The sequence below is a fragment of the Canis lupus genome, chromosome 16 (assembly GCF_003254725.2).
Source record: "Canis lupus dingo isolate Sandy chromosome 16, ASM325472v2, whole genome shotgun sequence".
NCBI classification, from domain to species: domain Eukaryota; kingdom Metazoa; phylum Chordata; class Mammalia; order Carnivora; family Canidae; genus Canis; species Canis lupus.
In genome coordinates, this window is record NC_064258.1 from 10,574,195 (window position 1) to 10,595,231 (window position 21,037).

Here is a 21,037-nt window from a genome sequence, read left to right on the forward strand (position 1 = left end):
TGATTCATTACAAAAGCAACCCTAAAGAAAGAAAGAAGCATAATCCTAGAACTAAAACATGACTCTCTGCTAAGAACCTGTGCATGAAGTAGTTAAAAACAGGCATTTATATGCGGATATGACCCGAAAATGCACATTGCAGGGGGTGCTCCTGGCGAACAAGAAGCTTGTCTCTAGATCCAAGGCGCTGTCACACCTAGAAGAGAATGTAGTAGTGACAGCAGTCGCTTCAGCCCGCTCAAGGCGGCACTTCCCTACAGTCCTCTAGTTTCCTGTAATCAAAAAACCCCACAGCCCAGGGGAGGAGCGAGGTTAGAGCCCAAAGTGGCCAAGCAGCAGCGCGCCCCGGGCTCCCGCCCCGCCGCCCCGCCCAGGCCAGGCCCCCCGCGGCCGCGCGCTCCGGGCTCCAACGGCCTCAACGGAAGGAGGCGCGGGGGGCAGAGGCGCATCAGTCTGGGGGGGACCCGGGCGGGGGCCGTTGGGGAAGCCGCGGCCTGGACCGGGACCCACCGGCGGCTCCCCCTGGGGCAGGGCTCTGACCCGCACTCGGCCTGCGGTAAGCAGCGCCCCACTGCGCGATGGGGGCTGAGGGCGGCCCGCGGGGGGGCGCGACCTGAGGCCGGCGGGGTGGTCCGCGGGGGCGGGGGTCGGCGGGGGAGGCTGGGGGTCGGGCGGGACCTGAGGCCGGGCGGGGCCGCGGGGGGCGGGCAGGGGCCCGGGATGCTGGGGGTGGGGGGGGGGGCGTGGGCCAAGGAGCCTGGGGGGTCGGGAGGGACCTGAGGCCGGGCGGGGCCGCGGGGGGCGGGCAAGGGCCCGGGATGCTGGGGGTGGGGGGGGGGGCGTGGGCCAAGGAGCCTGGGGGGTCGGGAGGGACCTGAGGCCGGTGGGGGCCGCGGGGGGCGGACAGGGGCCCGGGATGCTGGCGGTGGGGGGGGGGCGTGGGCCAAGGGGGTCGGGAGGGACCAGAGGCCGGGCGGGGCCGCGGGGGGCGGGGCGCGGCGGGGGAGGCCCCGGGTCGCCCCAGGGCTGCAGCGGGACTCGGCCAGGCCGGTTCCCGGGTGGCCCCACCGCTGCTCCGCGCCCCGCTGTCCAGGTCCCGAGGTACTGCCCTAAGGAATCTGCCAAGGCCCCTGTTATTACCCGAACCCTCATGGACTCTATGATTGTGGCCACAAAATTAAAATTCTTTCCATTTTCTAAATTTCTACAAGTTTAGCAGACAATGGCGAGAATTTTTGTAAGACATACGAATTGTAGATTTTAAAAGATGTGAGTATAACATGGATTATTTATAGGATAAGTTATAATTTGCGTAATTTCCTCTGAATAAGTTCTAAGAAATTAACTTACATAATTTAAAAGACACTGGCTTTAATATTTGTAATATTGAATATAATGGTTTTGAGCTTGTACCTTGTGAAAGATTTAAGAATTAAGCATAAACTCTTATCACTTGATTATTGTTATTTTCAAAGTGCATTGATCAGCGACTGAACCACAAAATATATAGGTTAAAATAACTGGTTTTATTCTCCCTAGGTAACCTTTCTAAACATCATAGTTGATAATGTTTTCTTACTAGCACGGTGTTAGACAAGATAATGATTTGAAGGTCCTTGTAGCTTGAAGAACAGGTAATCTGGTCTGTGTATTCTTACTGTCTATATAGTAAGGAAGAATTATATTTATTTTTAAGTTATAACTGGTATTAAAATATGTATTTTTTGGACAAACAAATCAAAATAGAATTTTATTTTTTTAAATAATAAATTTATTTTTTATTGGTGTTCAATTTGCCAACATACAGAATAACACCCAGTGCTCATCCCGTCAAGTGCCCCCCTCAGTGCCCATCACCCAGTCACCTCCACCCCCCCTCACCTCCCCTTCCACCACCCCTAGTTCGTTTCCTAGAGTTAGGAGTCTTCCATGTTCTGTCTCCCTTCCTGATATTTCCTACCCATTTCTTCTCCCTTCCCCTCTATTCCCTTTCACTATTATTTATATTCCCCAAATGAATGAAACCATGTAATGTTTGTCCGTCTCTGATTGACTTACTTCACTCAGCATCATTCCCTCCAGGTCCATCCACGTCGAAGCAAATGGGTATTTGTCGTTCCTAATGGCTGAGGAATATTCCATTGTATACATAGACCACAGCTTCTTTATCCATCGTCTTTCGATGGACACCGAGGCCCCTTCCACAGTTTGGCTATTGTGGACATTGCTGCTGGAAACATCGGGGTGCAGGTGTCCCGGTGTTTCATTGCATCTGTATCTTTGGGGCAAATCCCCAGCAGTGCAATTGCTGGGTCATAGGGCAGATCTCAAAATAGAATTTTAAGTCTTCCGGTGGAATTTATGTAACATATTCAAATAAAATCACAGGTTCTAGGGAGTGTTTTTCATCCCTCTAAACCTCAGTCCCCTAACTCTCTTCCTTCACTTCTGGCTTCTGGTTCTGGAACATATCAAGCTAGCATAATTGGTAGGGCGGAGAAAAGAGACAAATACTCTTTTTGTGAATCAGAGGTGGTTCATAAGAAGTATGCCGTCTTTACAACTGCTTATGGGCAGTGACTATTGAAACGGTTTATAGTAATCTCAATCTTAGTTAAAAATTACAAGAGAAAAAGTCTCAACACTGAAATGGTTCTCTTTCTTTTTATTTAAAGAAAGAACTTTCTTTTCTTTAATATTTATTTATTCAGAGACAAACAGAGAGAGAGGCGCAGAGACACAACACAGGCAGAGGGAGAAGCAGGCTCCATGCAGGGAGCCTGACATGGGACTCGATCCCGGGTCTCCAGGATCACACCCCAGGCTACACGTGCCACTAAACCACTGCTCCACAGAGGCTGCCCTGAAATGGTTCTCAAAGCCTTCTCATCCCTTGTATATACAGAGACTAAGAGACTTGTGCACACAGAAATGTCATCTCATAACTTTTCTCAAGTGATATTTTTGCTTCTCATTTTTATCATAAACAACCATTCCCTTTCCTACTACTGATTAGTTATAAAATACTATACTTAACACCAGGTAGCTCAAATGCTATTATAACTTCTTATCGCCTCCAGGATAAATCCAAAATTAATAGCATAGATATCAAATCCTTGCTGACAAGGACTGTGAGGAATACCAATAAAATGCAACCTTATTTCCTACATAAATTCTAAAAAAAAAAAAAAAAAGGAAAATTGAAAAGATGTTAGTGGTAGCAGGCTAAAGTAGTACTTTTATTAAAGATAAAGATTAAATTGTAAGACATAGGTTACTCAGTATGAGAACCAAATGGTTAACTGATTTAGAGAATCAAGCAGACCGACCAAATGTGATGTGGGATATTTGGGGAGGACATATCCCGTATCTATTCAAAATAAATACATAAGGAAATAAATATGTAAATTAATAAGTAAATCTTTTTTTAAGCCTTAGAACACACACAGATCATGTCTTGTGTTTCTTGACACTCTAAGAAGTCCTTATTTTCACAGGAAATTGCCATGTTATGCATATTTTCAAATTAATGATCAGTTATTATTTCAGTGAAGGTTTAAGTGTTCACTCCCTTCAAAGCATTATATACTAGGCTTTATGGGGAAACCTGGTATAGGTTTTGGTATTCTCCTAAAGCATTTTTCCAAAGTTCAGAAACTAGTGGGCCAGATGAATGCATAAACAAAAGCAAACAATAACACAAAACCTTTGGGATGACACTAAATAAGAGAAATACTGTTATGGGTGAATGATGTGCTATGATGGTAGGAGGGAAGAAAAGTTAATTTTCTATCCAGCAACTGATTCTAGTTAAAAGGAAATATTATAAATAAATCAGAATTAATAAAATGCTTGTTTCTGTATTTATCTTGATAAACCTAACATGAAAGATAATATACGCTGTACAGTAACATTATAAAATTACTGAACTATCTCCAGAAATATTCTGATATTTGAACCTTTAGTACTCATTCCATGAAGACTCTTCCTTCTCACATAATGCAGTACTCCTAGTCTTCATTAAATATGGCTAATGCAAGAAGTATTAGGCTCTGAAAATTTCTTCAGAATTACATTTTTGTTAAGAAAAGATTTAAGGATCTTAGCAAAATTAGGTGGGTTTTTTTTGACATTTATAAGAAAATTGGATAGGATAACAAAAGTCTGTTTGGGTTAGTATAGAGAATCTAGTCAGTACTGTTTTACAAAACTCTTTGCTGTGATGGATATGTTGTAAAATTCTCATTGTCCAATGCAGTGGCCATTAGCCCCATGTGAATCTTGAGTCCTTGAAGTGTGGCTGTTGCAACTGAGGAACTAAATTTTTATTTTATTTCAATTAATTTAAATTAAAATAACCACATGTGGCTAGTGGCTGCCATATTGTATAACCAGCTCTAGAATGAATATATGAAAATTGGTTGGGGCATTCTTGGTTGATTGATGGGGTAAGGAAACCAGAGCTGACAAACCAAGGTAACCGTGGAGCCTCTGCTAGTCCCTGAAGCCCATGCAGTCCTCATTTTCCTCTTCAGTGCATACAACTAATGTGGCAGGTCTGCCACTTGATGGTAAAGGAGCAAGTGATCCTGACCATAAAATTATGATAAATGATGCATCTAAGAGGTGGCAAAGTGCAGCCACCTCCTCCTTCAGGAGAGCTACATCTAATGAATTTCATCATTTCCAAGGTGTGCATGTCTAATAGGAGACAATCAATAATTGCCTGCTGAGTAGATCGTCAAAGTGAATAAGCTATACAATTGGAAAGGAGTAGATAAATAGAAAAGATTGCAAATGTGGAATGTATAGTATTTGAGATTTTGATTGTATTTGTTTTGAACTTCTAGATCAAGTTGGGAATAATTGGTATTTTACCAGTATTGAGTCTATGAATCCATAAAAATAGAATATTTCCTATTCTTTTACGTCCAATTTGTTTCATCCAAGTTTTATAATTTTCCACATATAGGTTTCATACATATTGGTTTTTAGTTTTGTTACATTGTGGTCTGAAAACATACTTGTATGTTTTTTATTTTCTTAAATTTTTTATGCTGTGTTCTGTGTCTCTGAATATGGTATCTTGTAGAGTCCGCCGAGTGAGCTTGCAAAGACTGTGTATTTTTCTCTCATTAGGAGTATTCACCACCTACTGTCAATGTCGGATCAAGTTGATTCATAGGGTTCTATATTCTACCGATTTCAGGTTCAGCTCGCCTACTGATTTTCTGCCTGCTAGGTCAACCAGTTCTTGAAAGAGAGGTGTTGATATTTCTAATCATACATACAGTTTAAACTAATATAGAGAAAATGTTGGGTTAAGTGCTTATTAGAGTGGTTTAACTATCAACTTTATCATGTAAGTGGGGTATCTGCTACAGTTCTCACTTACATTTCTAAAAATTTTTATCAGCAGGAAACAGATGTACACTTCAGGAGGTGGCCAAGGAAAATATAATACAAGAACTACTTATACAGGAGTCAACAGAGTTTAGGTAAAACAAGGAATGGTTGGTTGTACACTGGGCTAGTAATCAGCGGTTAAGTCATCACTACTCCTAGACCTTAAATGGAAAGGGAGAAGGCAATTATATGAGCTCATAAAAAATACCTTTTTGCAGAGGGTCACCTGAAGAGACTGTGGCCTTTGGTTTGGGGACAGATGATGTCTACTCTCCAAGGAAGAACCAAGGGAGTAGATATCTTGACTTTACTTTTTGCCACCCTCCAAACTCTTCCTGGTTCCTCCCACGGGCCTGATCCAATCTGAAGCCAGAGAAGGAAGTGCACAGATGTAGTCCATACAGTACAGCCTCCTTGGGCATAGTTTGAGAAAGAGAGCGGAGTGTGGATATGCAAGAAAAAATGGAAAACTTCCTGCATTCCACTCCTCTTTATTCTTGGCATCTTTTCTTTTCCAGATGAAAAAAAGGTGTCTCTAATACAAGGGATACACGAATCCCATCACCTACCATAACCTTATGACTTGATGTCAGTTTAGTCATATTCCCAAATAAAATCTATAATGTTGGCAAATCTCAGTATGCCAGCTTTATGTAAGATAATCTAGGGGAAAAAATGAGGGAAGAAATTCTCAATTAACATAAAATATAGCTGCCATAGTCCCGTAACTTGTGTAACCTCTCATATGACCTTAAATGACAATTATATATTCTTTTAGCTACATCCATTCAATGTGTATTCTAAGCTCTGTCAGTGACTGGGCTATAGTATTCTTTATCTGGTGATATGATCTTGTGGTATAAGCCTTTGATTGCTTCTGCCTTGATTGGATTGCTTCATTATTCTGTTACCTGACCTTTTATAGAAGTGAGGCAATCCAGAGAAACCTCTAGGTTCTAGAAATTGTTCTTGCCTCCATTGTGCGGCAGCAATCTGATTTCCTATTGTTAAATAACATCAATCACCTCAACTATGGTTGTAGTCCCTTTCTCTGCCAGTAAGTTTAAGAGCTTGAGGAGTTTATGATGGCCCGAGGGCATACTTACTTTCCAATTTAACAGAGATTGTGTTGTCTAGGGGAAGCATTTCTTCTGTGTAAACCAGGGCACTTCTACCTATTTGCTGAAAGAAGCTACTCTCACTGCCTTCCTTAGTTTCTGGATTTGTGCATTTTGACAGCAGGAGAGATGGCATGTGTTGGATAATGGTGTAAGGTCTGTAACATCTGGTGGGACACCATCCCAAATCCACAAGATTGTGTCTCTTGAAAGATGCTACAGCAGTCTTTAGCAGATTATTCCATTCTATCAGATCTGCTACTTGTAGATGTTGAGACCAGTGGATTTTGGGGTGAGCCCATGGACACATTTCTTTTGTTGCAAACTACTTCCCTTTGTCTGAGGTAAGATTATGTCAGAATCCAAAGAAAATAAGGATTTTGTAAGCCTACGAGTCATGATGCTGACAGAATTGTGACCAGAGAAGAAAGATTCCATATATGTCTCTTCCTGCAAGAAAACATATTTTCCCATAGTGCTAAAAGTAGTCAAGTAGAACCAGTGCCATACCAGTTAGGCAGAAGGTGCCATATGAATGGCTTTGTGTTGTCTTCTGCTATCAGACACTGGTTGGCCATAACCGTATCAACTGTAAAGAGAATTTCTTTTTCTTTCTTTCTTTCTTTCTTTCTTTCTTTCTTTCTTTCTTTCTTTCTTTCTTTCTTTCTTGTGTGTGAAGAGAATTTCATGTTGTCAAACCTGGCCCCTTGTGTTATCCTGGCCTACTAGTATCTTTCCCATTCAGCAAACACTTGGATTAATGAAAATGAAGACTAATAGCTATAGAATAGGTAATTTTGTGCGTCTGATTATTGAGGTCCCTCTAAAGTGTCAGCCTTCTCTGGAAGACTAAATGGGACATGAATATCCATATTTTATGCTCTTTTGAAGGGGACCACTCCTATACTTCATCAGAACTTCTTGTCATCAACTTTTCAATTGGGTTAAGTCCCTTACCAGTGGCCCAACTTGTCAGCTACTGCTCGAAGATTAGTGTAGATCACAACCTCAAGCTCTCTCTCCCTTTATGCTGGGCAGGGGGTAAGGGGGTGGGTAAAATGGGTATATTTTCACAAACTTGGTGAATCATAGGTGTGATGATAGATCAAATGCTGGGAGTTTATCGTTTTGTATCTTAGGAACAATTTATATTAAGTATTAGGCTATGTAAGGGGCTTCTTTAAAATGACCATTGTTATGGTACCTGGGTGACTCAGCTGATTAAACATCTGACTTCTGCTCAGGTCATGATCTCAGGGTCCTGGGATAGAGCCCTGTGCCAGGCCACACTCAGTGGGGAGTCTCCTTCTCCCTCTCCTCTCTCTCTCTGCCCCTCCCCCTGCTCATGCTCTGTCTCTCAAATAAGTAAAATCCTAAAATAAAATAAATAAAATGACCATTTTTCTACTTGAAATGTGCCTTTACAGAGGGCTTCCCAAAGCAGCTGACAGCCTAAATTGTTGCTTTTGCTTCCAAAGTTTTTGTTGTGTTTTGTTTGTTTTTGCAGTGTAGGCAGAGGTTGGAGATGGGATTTCCTACTTAAAGCTCAAACTAAGGCTATTAGGCAAGATGAGGGCCTTTTAAATACTTTTAATGAGGAAGCTCATTCTTAATGTAGAAGGAAGTAATTTCATATTTCAGCATTATTTATTACCTCAGCGAACACTTTAAACGCTGGGCCAATTGTTTCCAGGAAACATTTATGACTCCAACATGTGCCAAACAACCTCTTACTGTATGTAAGAATAGCCCTAGCTTAATAGATGTGTGCAATGTTTTTGAAGGACGATTAATGAAAACAAAGTCAAACATTTTATACTAATAAAGGAATTTGCTTTTTCCTAAAAAGAAACCAAAGACTTTGCTACTTGTCTTTGCTCAGCTACTAAATGTTTTCCTTATCTGTAAGTTGTACTGAAGCTCCTGGAAAGAACTTTCCAGCTGGGGAAAAAAAAAAACATAATTCTTTATGGGTGATCTACCTGTTTTTCATCTTATGTACAGTGAGAAGCTTTCCTTCCTTCAGGAACTCCACCCAACACTAATCCTTCCTTTTTCATGCCACCAGCATCTACTGACTTTACTTTGTTCCTGTCACTGTCAGAGCAAGTTGTGTCTCTCTTCACTGAAGCCACATTTCTGATTAATATGGGCTGAAATCATCTTATGTGGCAAGGGACTGATTGAGAAAATGCAGATAATTCTAAAGAAAGGATGTAAAAGCTCTTCTAATCTAATGAATCGTTACTAATCTTCACTGATGACAAGGGCATGTACATCATGGAACTTAATTTTTTATTGAAATGGGCTATTTTGGAACATTCTTCCAGGATCTCTTTTTCTCATTTGATAATAATATGAACATCCTCCATATCATTAAATACTTTTGTATAGGAAATCTTTAACTATTGAATGCTTTCATTAAATATAATATAGTTTATAGTATTTACTGCGTGTGCATATGCGTTATATTCAGAGAGGGAATATATATTTCTTTTCACCTACATCTACAGACACATAATATGATTTTAATCAGCTATGTTGGTAAAACTTTGGACATATCGTATTTATAGTTCCTGAGAAAATATTTTTTAAAAAAAGAATTCTTGAGTTAAAGGTTATAAGCTGTGTTTCATTTTCTTGTATAGAGCATTATAGGAAGGTGTGATACGGGCACCTGCTATAGTACTTATGTGCATTGGCATATAATATTCATTCATTCATTCATTCATTCATTCATTCATTTTTGTTTCTAAGTTAACGGAGGTATAATTGAAAAATAAAAATCATTTAGATTTGTGATGTACAATGTGGTATTTGGGGTTTTTGTTGTATTTTTTTTTAAGATTTATTCATTCATGAAAGACACACAGAGAGAGAGAGAGGCAGAGACCCAGGCAGAGGGAGAAGCAGGCTCTTCCAGGAGCCCGATACAGGATTCGATCTTGGGATCCCCGGGTCATGACCTGAGCCGAAGGCAGCTGCCCACCCAGGGGTCCCTACAATGTGGTATTTTGATATATGTGTCTCCCATCCAAGTACTATAACCAGGCCTGAACCTGTTTAGCTTCCGAGATCAGACAAGATTGGGCGTGTTCAGGGACTTGATATATTTTGTATCAAGTGTGTATTTTGTAATGGTTGTCACAGTGAGCTAATTAACATATCTATCACCTCACGTAGTTCTGCTTTTGTTTTGTTTTTTCCCTTATGGTGAGAACACTGGATCTACTCTCTTAACAAATTTCAATTATACAAAATAGTATTCTTTTTAAAAGTTTTTATTTCAATTCTAGTTAGTAAACTAGAGGTTTTTCATTTTTAAATACCACAATCTCTTCTACATATCTCTCAGATGGGAAAAACCTCTATTTTAATTCCTCTGTTCATCAGTCTTTCCATAGAACTAGGTTGTCTGAAAGTTTTCTTCTACCTTTTTCAATTTGTTCACTAATGAATGAATAGTACCAGGCACTGGGACTTAAAGCTAGCAGTGTTCTCTTCAGCCTGTTGCTCCTCTGGTACTTACATTGGCTTCTCTTGATCTCCCACACTGAATTCTTTCTGGTTATAAAACCTAGTGTCACGGGATGCCTGGGTGGCTCAGTGATTGAGCCTCATCTGCCTTTGGCCCAAGGTGTGATCCTCAGGTCCTAGGATCAAGTCCAGCATCCAGCTCCCAGTGGGGAACCCGCTTCTCTCTCTGCCGCTATCTGTGTGTCTCTCACAAATAGATAAATAAAATCTAATTTAAAAAACAAACAAACAAACAAACAAAAAACAGTACCAGCACCGATTTGAGGTAAAATGCATTGGTGAGTCTTCATAGACTAAAGGGGAAAGAGCAATTTGCATTAATAAAAATAACATTATTGCGTATAATAGATAGGTCCAGAAATCCCAACAGTTTAGCAAAATATAGTTGTTTTTCTGTCATGTAAATTGTGCAACATATGTTCCTTATCAGTCAGGGGCTCTCCTCCAAGTGGTGATTCACACCCCCATGTTCTGTCTTCGTATTTTGGCTCTACTGTTTTCTTTACTTTTCTTTCTTTCTTTTTTGGCATGGGAGGATAGAGGGAAAGAGAGAATCTTAAGCAGGTTCCATACCCTGCATGGACCCTGATGCAGGGCTTGATCTTACAACCCTGAGATCTGAGCTGAAATCCACACTTAACAGACTGAGCCACCCAAGTGCCCCAGCCCTGCTGTTTTCAATGTAGCTTCCAGAATTGCTGTATTGAGGGAAAGAACATGGAGGATCACTAGGCCTGGGTTTGGATCATATCGTGTCTATTCTCAGTTACAAGACACATTTTGCTGCAGAGGAGGCTGGGGAATGCTGTATGGGCTATGTGTCCAGGTAGGAGAGAAAATGGACTCAAGAGTTAGACTCTCTGCCATAACATGTGAACAGGTAGTGGTAATTTACTATTATAATAGGATAATGGAGTAAAGTAAACAAGCTCAGTGTGTTAAGCATCCAGCTCTTGATTTCTGCTCATGATCTCTGGGTCCTGGGATTGAGCTGCGGAACAGGCTCTGTGCTCAGCAAGGATTCCACATGGGATCCTCCCTCCCTCTCCCTCTGTTCACCAACTCCCATCGCTCATGCTCTCTCTCTCTCTCTGAAATAAATAATAAATAAATCAGATATATAAACCATAAAATAAACAAATTTTTTCTCACTCATTTTTTTCTAGCTATAGATTGTCTAATCTCTCTTTTTTCAAATAATGCTCATTGTAAAGGAGACATTTCTGCAATTGAAAAAACATGTTCATAATACAATGTACATAACCAATAATGAAATTAATATGTAGTATTCCATTGATAGATTGGTCAGTTTGTTTTTAGGTAGTTATCCTCCTTATCAATAGAAATTCTAAGATAAAAGTCAATCTCCTTAAAATTTTTGCGGTATGAACTATGATAAAAAATGAAATATATAGGGATCCCTGGGTGGGGCAGAGGTTTGGCGCCTGCCTTTGGCCCAGGGCGCGATCCTGGAGACCCGGGATCGAATCCCACATCGGGCTCCCAGTGCATGGAGCCTGCTTCTCCCTCTGCCTATGTCTCTGCCTCTCTCTCTCTCTGTGACTATAATTAAAAAAAAATTAAAAGTGAAATACATATATATACACACACATGCACATATATGTAAAGATTCTGCTTTTATATTTCTACAAGCTTTACAATGTCATTTTGAGTGAACTTAATCATTATTTTTTAATGATTTCACCATATAATTAGGAAAAAAAAATGACTTACAGCACAGTATATTACTTTTGCAGTTCAAACCAGCTTTGGAATCGGACATTTCCATTCATATTCAAATTAATAATCATGAAATCATAATGTAGATTTTGTTGCCTTTTGTGTTACATTTGCCTGTTAGAGCAGAAAAGTTAAATATTTTACTGATGCTTCCTTTTTTTTTTTAAAGTTTGGCTTTGGGGACATGATATTGTGTGGATGTAGGTGGTCTCTCTCCTTTTTTTTTTTTTTTTTTTAAGCTGCATAGAGGAGAGAAATGAACAGGTTAGAAAAGAAATAGGAGGGATCCCTGGGTGGCGCAGCGGTTTGGCGCCTGCCTTTGGCCCAGGGCGCGATCCTGGAGACCCGGGATCGAATCCCACGTCGGGCTCCCGGTGCATGGAGCCTGCTTCTCCCTCTGCCTGTGTCTCTGCCTCTCTCTCTCTCTCTGTGACTATCACAAATAAAAAAAAAAAAAAAAAATTTTAAAAAAAATAAAAAAAAAAAAAAAAAAAAAAAAAGAAAAGAAATAGGAGTTGCTTTTTAAACAAATTACAGACCAGAGATAAATCACATACCCAATCCCTTAATCTGTCTCATTTCTTATTTATATTAATTGAAGAAAAAATACTGGCTTTGTAGCAAGATGCATTCTTCCAAGTAACACTCAGAAAAAGAAATAGGCTAGTTTCACATTGTAATTACTTAGCATTCTTTTTCATTTTTGCTTGAACAAGGTGGAAAACGTCAGTAGGTCTGCTCATGCAAAAGAAAAGAAGTATAAAATATCAAACATGCATTCATTAGAGATTATTATAGAAAAAAGTATTTAACTTTAGGGAGGAAACACTTAACCTGATACACATTAAGTTCTCCTCTCTTCTCCTCTAAGAAAATGAGAATAATTAAGGAGAATGATTATAGGTGCTGCTAATTGGTTCCAAGTTTAAGGATACCATTTATGACACTTTTGTTTTTATTGATGATAATTCTATAACATAATCATACTTACTCTTATCACCATTGACAAAACTATCGTCTTGAGAATGCTAAGCAAAGCAAATGGCTGTACCTTTGAATATATTACAAAAAACAAGTACTTTTGTGTGCCTTAGTTGATCTTCATGCCATTAGATGTAGCTGAGTGCCATGTTTTTCCACTTGGAATAAATGTTAACCCTGACTGCTTCCTAGACTTGGTAGCATTTGGACTCTGGTGCATTTTTCTGCAATGCGATATACACTTGCTGGAGTGTATAGAGGGAATTTATTTTTTTTATTTTTTTAAAGACTTCGTTTATTTATTCATGAGACACAGAGAGAGAGGCAGAGACACAGGCAGAGGAAGAAGCAGGCTCCCTATGGGGAGGCCCATCCAGAACTCAATCCCAGGCCCTGGGATCACAGGATCACGACCCGAGCCAAAAGCAGATGGTCATCCATGAGCCACTCAGGTGCTCCTATAGAGGGACTCTAAAAGAAATGTAAATGGTCTGTATGTTGGTAAATTGAACACCAATAAAAAATAAATTTATTATAAAAAAAGGGCACACAGCAAGTGAATAAAGATTTGTTCAAGAAAATCTATTTAAAAAAAAGAAATGTAAATGGTGAGTTGATTTCTTAATTTCTAAGAATTCTTGACCTCAAATTCTTTAATCACTTTTTATTTTCTGAAGGACTTTTAAAATTTAAGAAAATTTTTGAACAGCTCTTCTTTTAATGTTATTTTTCCCTTGAACTCTTCGCTCTTTTAAAAGAACATGTACATATGCATGTGTGTATACATGTATTAATTCATATCACGTTAGTTTTCAAAAAGTTTTTCTTCTCTCTTTCCATAACTGCCATCATTTTTATGAGAAAAAAAGCAACTTTAAATGGTGTGTTCCTACTCTCTAGTCAGTTACCTTGCCCAAGTCCTGAAACCTTAACTGAGGGATCCCTGGGTGGCTCAGCGGTTGGGCGGCTGCCTTTGGACCAGGGGGTGATTCTGGGGTCCTGGGATTGAGTCCCGGGATCAAGTTCCGGGTTGGGCTCCCTGAGGGAGCCTGCTTCTCTCTCTGCCTGTGTCTCTGCCTCTCTCTCTCTCTCTCTCTCTCTGTCTCTCATGAATAAATAAAATTCTTAAAAAAAAAAAAGAAACCTTAACTGATTGTTGAATTGAATAATGGCAACTTGCTGGCAGCATGGCAACTGACTGTGCTTAACCCAGAAACAAATTCCAAAGAACAGAAAAACAAAAAACAAAAAAAACAAAAAACAAGGAATTTGGATATATGTGGTGATACAGAGAATGAATAATGTACTGCATGCACACACACACACACACACACACACACACACATAAACAAACGCACAAAAAAAAAAACTTTCTTGAGAATTTTATGCCACTTCTCCAAAACAGAGATGATGGGCATATGAGGTATAATGCAACAGCTGATGACAAGAATGATATTTAAATATATACATTTTATTACTAAAACAGTAAATTATTAAAGAAATGAAAATTGAAACAACACTAATAACACTAATTATTTTGTCTATCATATGGGGGGGAAGATAAATACTACACAATGCTGGCAAGAGTATGGAGAAAGTAGTGCTCTGATTTTCTGCAATAATGAGTGCTAATTGGTAAAACTTTTTGAAAATTAATTTGAAAATACATCTTGAAGTTCAAATATTGCATAACCTTTGACTCAGCGATACTATGTTTATAAATGTACCATGTGTGTACTAACACGAGTCATACAAAAATGTATGCACAGAAATATTTGCTGAGTGAGTGTTGAGCTTTAGCTCTAGAATCAGACAGACCTGAGTTGCAATTACCACTTCATTACTTTCTTTTTTTAAATATATATATATATTTTAATGGAGTTTGATTTGCCAACATATAGTATGACACCAGGTGCTCCTCCCATCAAGTGCCCCCCTCAGTGCCCATCACCCCATCCCCCCTACCCACCTCCCCTTCCACTTTCCCTTGTTCCTTTCCAGAGTTAGGAGTCTCTCATGTTCTGTCTCCCTCTCTGATATTTCCCACTCATTTTCTCTCCTTTCCCCTTTATTCCCTTTCACCATTTTTTTATATTCCCCAAATGAATGAGACCATATGATGTTTGTCCTTCACTGACTTATTTCACTCAGCATAATACCCTCCAGGTCCATCCACGTCGAAGCAAATGGTGAGTGTTTGTCGTTTCTAATGGCATTACTTTCTAGATATGTGAGCTTAGGCAAGTTACATAGCATGTCTAGATTTCACTGTCCTTTGAGAATTAAATGAAATGATGTCTATAAAGTGTGTAAGAAAGTGTTTGGCACCTCATAAGTACTTGAGAGATGTTTATTAGTCTTTGTAATGAAGATAATATTGTTATAAATATTATGCAGCATCATTTATAATAGTTAAGGTCTCAAAACAAGCCCCTTATTCAACTGGGATATCGGTTAAATAAACTTAGGTTCATTGAATAGAATACAACAGAGTCACTCAAAAGAAGAAGATCAATCTATGTGGAAGTAGAGGCAAGAAATACTTTGAAAAACATAAAGTTTTAGTATTAATAGTATTGTTCCATGTGTGTGAAAAGACACTAATATATTTTGACTAGTCTGTATCAACAGAAAGAGGGAAAAGAATATGAACCAACATATTAATAGTGGTTATCTCTGGGAAGTGGAATAATGAGCCATTTTTATTTTTCTCTATTATATTTTTTGAGATATTTAATTTTTTTTTATTTAATGTTTTTTAAGGTCATTCTTTATTGTCTGCCAAAGTCAAAAAAATTATCTGAATAAATTAATCCTGCTTTTCTGGCATTAAGGATATAGACTGGAATATGCCATTTAAAAAAAAAAAAAAAGGGGATCCCTGGGTGGCGCAGCGGTTTGGCGCCTGCCTTTGGCCCAGGGCGCGATCCTGGAGTCCCGGGATCGAATCCCACATCAGGCTCCCAGTGCATGGAGCCTGCTTCTCCCTCTGCCTGTGTCTCTGCCTCTCTCTCTCTCTCACTGTGTGCTTATCATAAATAAAATAAAATAAAATTAAAAAAAAAAAAGTTTAAAAAAAAAAAAAAAAGAATATGTCATCTATCTCTATGTATGGAGATATAGATATGTAGATATAGATATAGCTGCATACCATATCTATCTATAGATAGAGATAGATGACATATACTGGTCTATAGATAGATATAGTATATGAATGTATCTTTATATCTCCATACATAGAGATAGATGACATTCTGGTCTGTAATCTTAATAAAAAAAAATATTAATGGTATTAATATACCATATAAACACATATAAAATATTAATGGTAAGTAGGTATCATGTAGCCTGATATGTTCTTTATTTGAAAGTTAGAGAGAATTATGGAAATTCATTAACACTTTTTGTGGTATCAGTACTTAAAAAAGAAACCCTAGAAATGGAAGGAACCTCAATACTTCTCTGAGTCCAGCATCTCACCAAGAGCACAAATTCACTGAAAGCCAACTCCACTAACTTCATCTGATTTGGGGGATAATAAACTACTAACTCCAAAAATAAAATATTGCTGTTAGAATGTTATTTCTTAGATTGATTAGAATGTGCTTTCTCATAAAATCCCTGCCATCATTTCTATTTTTGTTTCATAAACTGAATGAGGCTCTTTATAAATTTTCTTTAGATGGTAGCTTTTTAAATAGTTTCAGGTTGGATACACATAATTTTTTCATTTAAAAATTTCCCCAATTCTTATTACTTTTCTGTGTATCAGAGGATTTCCAGGCTCATTACCTTCTTGGTGCTCATATCTGAACGTCCTCAGAACCACTTCTCCTTTAGAGTCTGACTCATGCCATTCCAAAGTCAGGATAACCTTTCAAAGGGAATAGTCAGCTGGGTGATCCAGCTGTTTATTAGTCCTAGCAATATCAGGCTTGATGTTCTCTACTATAAGTATCAAGGCAGACAAAAGTTTCTTTACTATTTTCTAGTTTCAAGCCTATTTTATTATTTTGGAATTTGTATTTTTATGAAATATAATAATTTACAAATTATTTTAACAAGCTTTATATATCCTTTATAAATTTTGCAAATTTTTAAGGTAATCTGGATCCAAATATTCGCCCTCTTAAGTAATGTGGGAAGCTCATTTCAGTACAATTAATGTGTTAGGAACTATGAAATAGCAACACATTGAAAGAGTCAAGAACAGACCACATTCCTTTCATTTTAACATCATCATGAAGAGTAAATTAAGGGTTGACTGGATTTTTAAAATTATATATTAACATACATTCACACATATGCATGCACACACACACACACACACTGAAATGTACTTTGGAGCAAAAAGGGACATTAGTGTAGTGATGACTTGTAGGGCAATGACCAGAACATTAGCCTTATATGGGATCCTAAGTTCTCTTAATAAATAATCAAGCCTAGAATATTGTTGTGAAGTTCCACTTATGAGGCACATAGTGTTCAAATTCAACTTGACATTTGATATTCTATGTCACCACTATGAAAGTTCTTGTATTTTTTGAAAATGCTTCGACGGGGAGTCAATTTACAATTGAGATGAAGGATTATCAATGTTGCTTGCTTTTATAAAGATGTAGTGGGAGGAGACATGTAAAATATCAAAACATTTAGTTGGATGTGAGAAGAACTTACCTTGGTGTATTTTCAAAAGTTCTCTTTTATTTTGTACAGCTTTGTCTGCCCTATATCCAAGCTCATCCCTTCTCTAATAATTTTACTTTAAAAAATATGGCAGATAGGATGCCTGGGTGGCTGAGCAGTTGAGCCACTGCCTTTGGCTCAGGTCGTGATCCCTGGGTCCCGGGATTGAGTCCCACATCGGGCTCCCTGTGTGGAGCCTGCTTCTCCCTCTCCCTGTGTCTTTGCCTCTCTCTGTGTGTGTCTCTCATGAATAAATAAATAAAACATTTTTAAAAATATGACAGAGAAGTTTTAAGATTTGGGGATTGACATGGGGTGAAGCCATTAATGCAGGGAGGTGCTGCCAAAACTCAGCTGACAAGCGGCCCTGGGACACTAATCTTTCCCACTAGGTCCTTGTATTGATCCAAATTTTTTTGAAAATTTATCCTCTAAGATTATTTCTTTATTGGATAGTTTGTCTGTTTAAGAGACAGGCAGAGAAGCAGGGAGCAGAAGAGGGAGACACAGGCTCCTCAAGCACACTCTGCCCCAAGCGCAGAGCTTGCCAGGGGCGGGATCTCAGGATGCTGAGACCATGACCTGAGCCACAACCCAGAGTCAGATGCCTAGTGACTGAGCCGCAGGCATCAAGCCCCGTGTTCCTGCTGTGGGCACTCCTGCCGCCCCCCCCCCCCGCCCCCCGTAGCCACTGAGAGCTCGGGCTTTGGTCTGCGCTCCAACTCCCAGGTGGTCTGGAGGCTACAGTGCAGGCTGCACGTCCCCTCTGTCCCACCTCAGGCTGAAAGGGCCTCAGCCCTGAGAAGGAATCGGATCTTCCCGACCACCCCTAGCCGGAGGGAGCTGCTGGAGCAGCAGGTAGAAGAACTGGTGCCCGCCTTGCTGTGCTTGGATGACCTTTCCATTGTTCAATTTATGGAAACGTATCCTGAATTTGGCACCACCGAAGAGATCCTGGACCTGCTGTTTGCAAAGTGAGCACCCTGACCCTCCACAGCCCAGGGGGATGGGCCACCTACTGGTTGGGAGTCTTGGGAATGTTCCTGAACTTCCCGGCCCCTGGGGCTGCTCCTCCGACTGGAGCAGAGTCACACGGGGCCTAGTGGGGTCCTGTAGGGCAGTCCCCGGGGCCTGGCCTGTGGCAGGTCGGCTAGAGGGGCTGTGATTGTGCTCAGCAGTCATCGTTCTCTCCCCATGACAAAGCCTGTGCCGCGTCCCCACCGTCACCAGGGTTTGAGCTGGCCTGTTTTCCCATGGAAAGGGAGGTTTGAGAGTCCATCTGGGGTCTGTGTCCTGGGGCAACCGGAGTAGGGGACCGCGGGGACACCGGGGCACCCTGGCCCACTCGGATGTCGGCCATGGGCCTGGCCGGAGCCCTTTCATTCCTCAAGCATTCAGGAGGACCCAGCAGGTGCAGGCGCTTCTCCAGGGGCTGCCTGTGGCCCCACGCACAGAGCGGATGGCCCCCCAGGGCTCCAGGCTAGTCAAGGGTCAGAGGGTGACAGCAGCTATGAGGAGAGGTCGGGTCCACAGGAACTTTCATGTGATGCCCCCCTGCCCTCCTCTAGATATGGATGCAACAAATATCTGAATGATGACATCGTGGGATCCGTGGAGCAGTGCAAAGTGTGAGTGAGCTCTGGCTCATGCAGGAGGGCCTTCCTCTCCAAGAGGGCAGCGAGGGGGCTGTGGCCTGGAGGGGCTGCTGGACCCTCACCCCACACATCTGCAATTCCTGTGACAGGGTAAAGGTCTAATGGGTCCTTTGAGAAAAGAGGAAAAGAGAGCTGTGGATGGGGTGCGGGCTTTGTGGGAGAGCACTGGGAGCCCTAATGAAGTCCTTCTCCATGCCTGCCCCTTTCAAAGCCCTCTGTCTACTCCCCTCCTGGGACCCAGAGCAGAGGGTGTGGGGAGCATCGCACTCACCAAGCTGGTGGCACCTGGACCCAGGTGCACAGCAGGTGCTCAGGAGAGCCAGTGAGTGCTCACGGACCAGACGGCCCCTGCCCTTTGGGAGATTAGAGTCAGTGGAAGGACAACCCCTGGGGGCCCCTCGTGAGTGAGGCAGCGCTGAGCCACAGGAGGGAAGGCGGCAGTACCGGGCAGCTCCTGGCAAGGCCTGGCAAGACACAGAGCCCAAACCCTCCCCACTCGGACATTCCCAGAGCGACAGTGTGTGCAGTGAGGGCAATGAAAGGCCAGACACCCCCCTTCCCCGGATGCCTGCCAGTGGATTCAAGGGGCAAGTGGGCAGGGAGCCAGGCTGAGGAGGGAGTCATGCTTCCCCAGGGAAGACAGTGATGGTCACACCACTAGTCATGGGCTCCCATGCACAGAGGCTTCGTGCCAGCCCCTCCTCAGTGAGCAGGCCTGTGGCAGGCAGGACCACCAGGTGGCAGGTGGACAAGGAGCAGCACTGGCCTCCGACAGCCCTGAGCGGAAGGCCTGGGGCCCCATTCCTGCAGGGCTTCCCCGGGACACCTTGGTGTGAGGGAGCCCTGTCTTCTGATGCCTCTGCCCACCTGTCCCTCCCCAGGGCCATCTCCTGCATCCTGGACATCTGGCTGGACTACCATCAGGAGGATTTTCATCAGCCACCAGAATTTCTCTTCCTGAGGAAGCTTCTGGCATTCATGGGGCTCAACATGCCAGGCTCAGACCTGGAAAACTGGGCCCAGCGTTACCTGGAACGATTCAGCTACCTGGAGCTCGTGGAATTAGACGATGAGGATGAGGAGGACTGGGGGTGGCCAAGCTTGGGACAGGGTGGGCCACACAGACCCAACCTCCATGCAGCTGGGCCGGGAGCAGTGGGTAGGCTCACACCCCATTCCCACGGGCTTCAGTCTGGGGAGACCTCCCAGGGCTCTTGTACTCACACAAGTTGAGCAGTGGGAAGAGTGTCCTTGATTTGGGAGGGACGTGGAAAGTCCGTCCTGGTGATGATACTTTGTCTTCTTGGGGCTACAGCTTCGGCCCCGGAGCAACACCCTAACCCACCTCAGGAGCCCACCCCAGCTCCGACTGTGGGGCCTGTGGCACCTTCAGGGCCTGAGGTGACCGAGCCGGTCCCGGCTGCTGGAGGTGAGGGCTTGGCCCAAGCTGAGATGCTGGCTACTGAGTCCAAGTCAATGCACATGGTTTTGGCACCTATGATTCCCCACCCTGATGAGGAGCCACCTGCACCCTTGGCCACCCGGTGGAGGAGTAGGCCCTGGCGCCTGCAGTCAGGGTCCCCAAAGTGCCAGGGCCGCCACCTGCCTCTGGAGCAACTGGCTTCGACCCCTGAACAACCCCCTGAACCACCTCAGGAGCCACCCCAGCTCCTACCGCGGGGCTCGTGATGGCTGCAGCCCAATGGAGGCTTCCCTCCCCGTCATTGTGCTGTTTCCATATTTTGTTTTTCTTTAACCTCTATAATGGCTTATGAATTTTATTTGTAATAAAAGATAAGTTAACGGCAGAAAATTTACTCTGATGCTTTTAAATTATACATCGTGGTACTTTAGGTCCATTCAGTGTCACAGGCCCCGGAGCCCAGGGCACTGGGGGACACAGCCCAAGATCCG

General features: G+C 42.0%; 1 protein-coding gene across 1 annotated transcript; it reads left to right on the forward strand.

Moving 5' to 3' along the window:
• The first annotated feature begins 182 nt into the window (after positions 1-182).
• LOC118350886 (ral guanine nucleotide dissociation stimulator-like) lies at positions 183-20,936 on the forward strand. The gene is made up of 5 exons (XM_035699595.2): positions 183-556; positions 14,949-14,971; positions 18,249-18,442; positions 19,037-19,096; positions 20,005-20,936. Exons 2-5 carry the CDS (start codon positions 14,969-14,971, stop codon positions 20,354-20,356), a joined length of 609 nt encoding a protein of 202 aa, XP_035555488.1. The 5' UTR covers positions 183-556; positions 14,949-14,968; the 3' UTR covers positions 20,357-20,936.
• The last annotated feature ends 101 nt before the right edge of the window (positions 20,937-21,037 follow it).

Bases quoted from the DNA above. Each gene is read 5' to 3' on its own strand.
- LOC118350886 (XM_035699595.2), top strand. The intron at 18,443-19,036 runs GTGAGCACCCTG...GCCCTCCTCTAG, and splicing joins CTGGACCTGCTGTTTGCAAA to ATATGGATGCAACAAATATC. The intron at 19,097-20,004 runs GTGAGTGAGCTC...GTCCCTCCCCAG, and splicing joins TCCGTGGAGCAGTGCAAAGT to GGCCATCTCCTGCATCCTGG.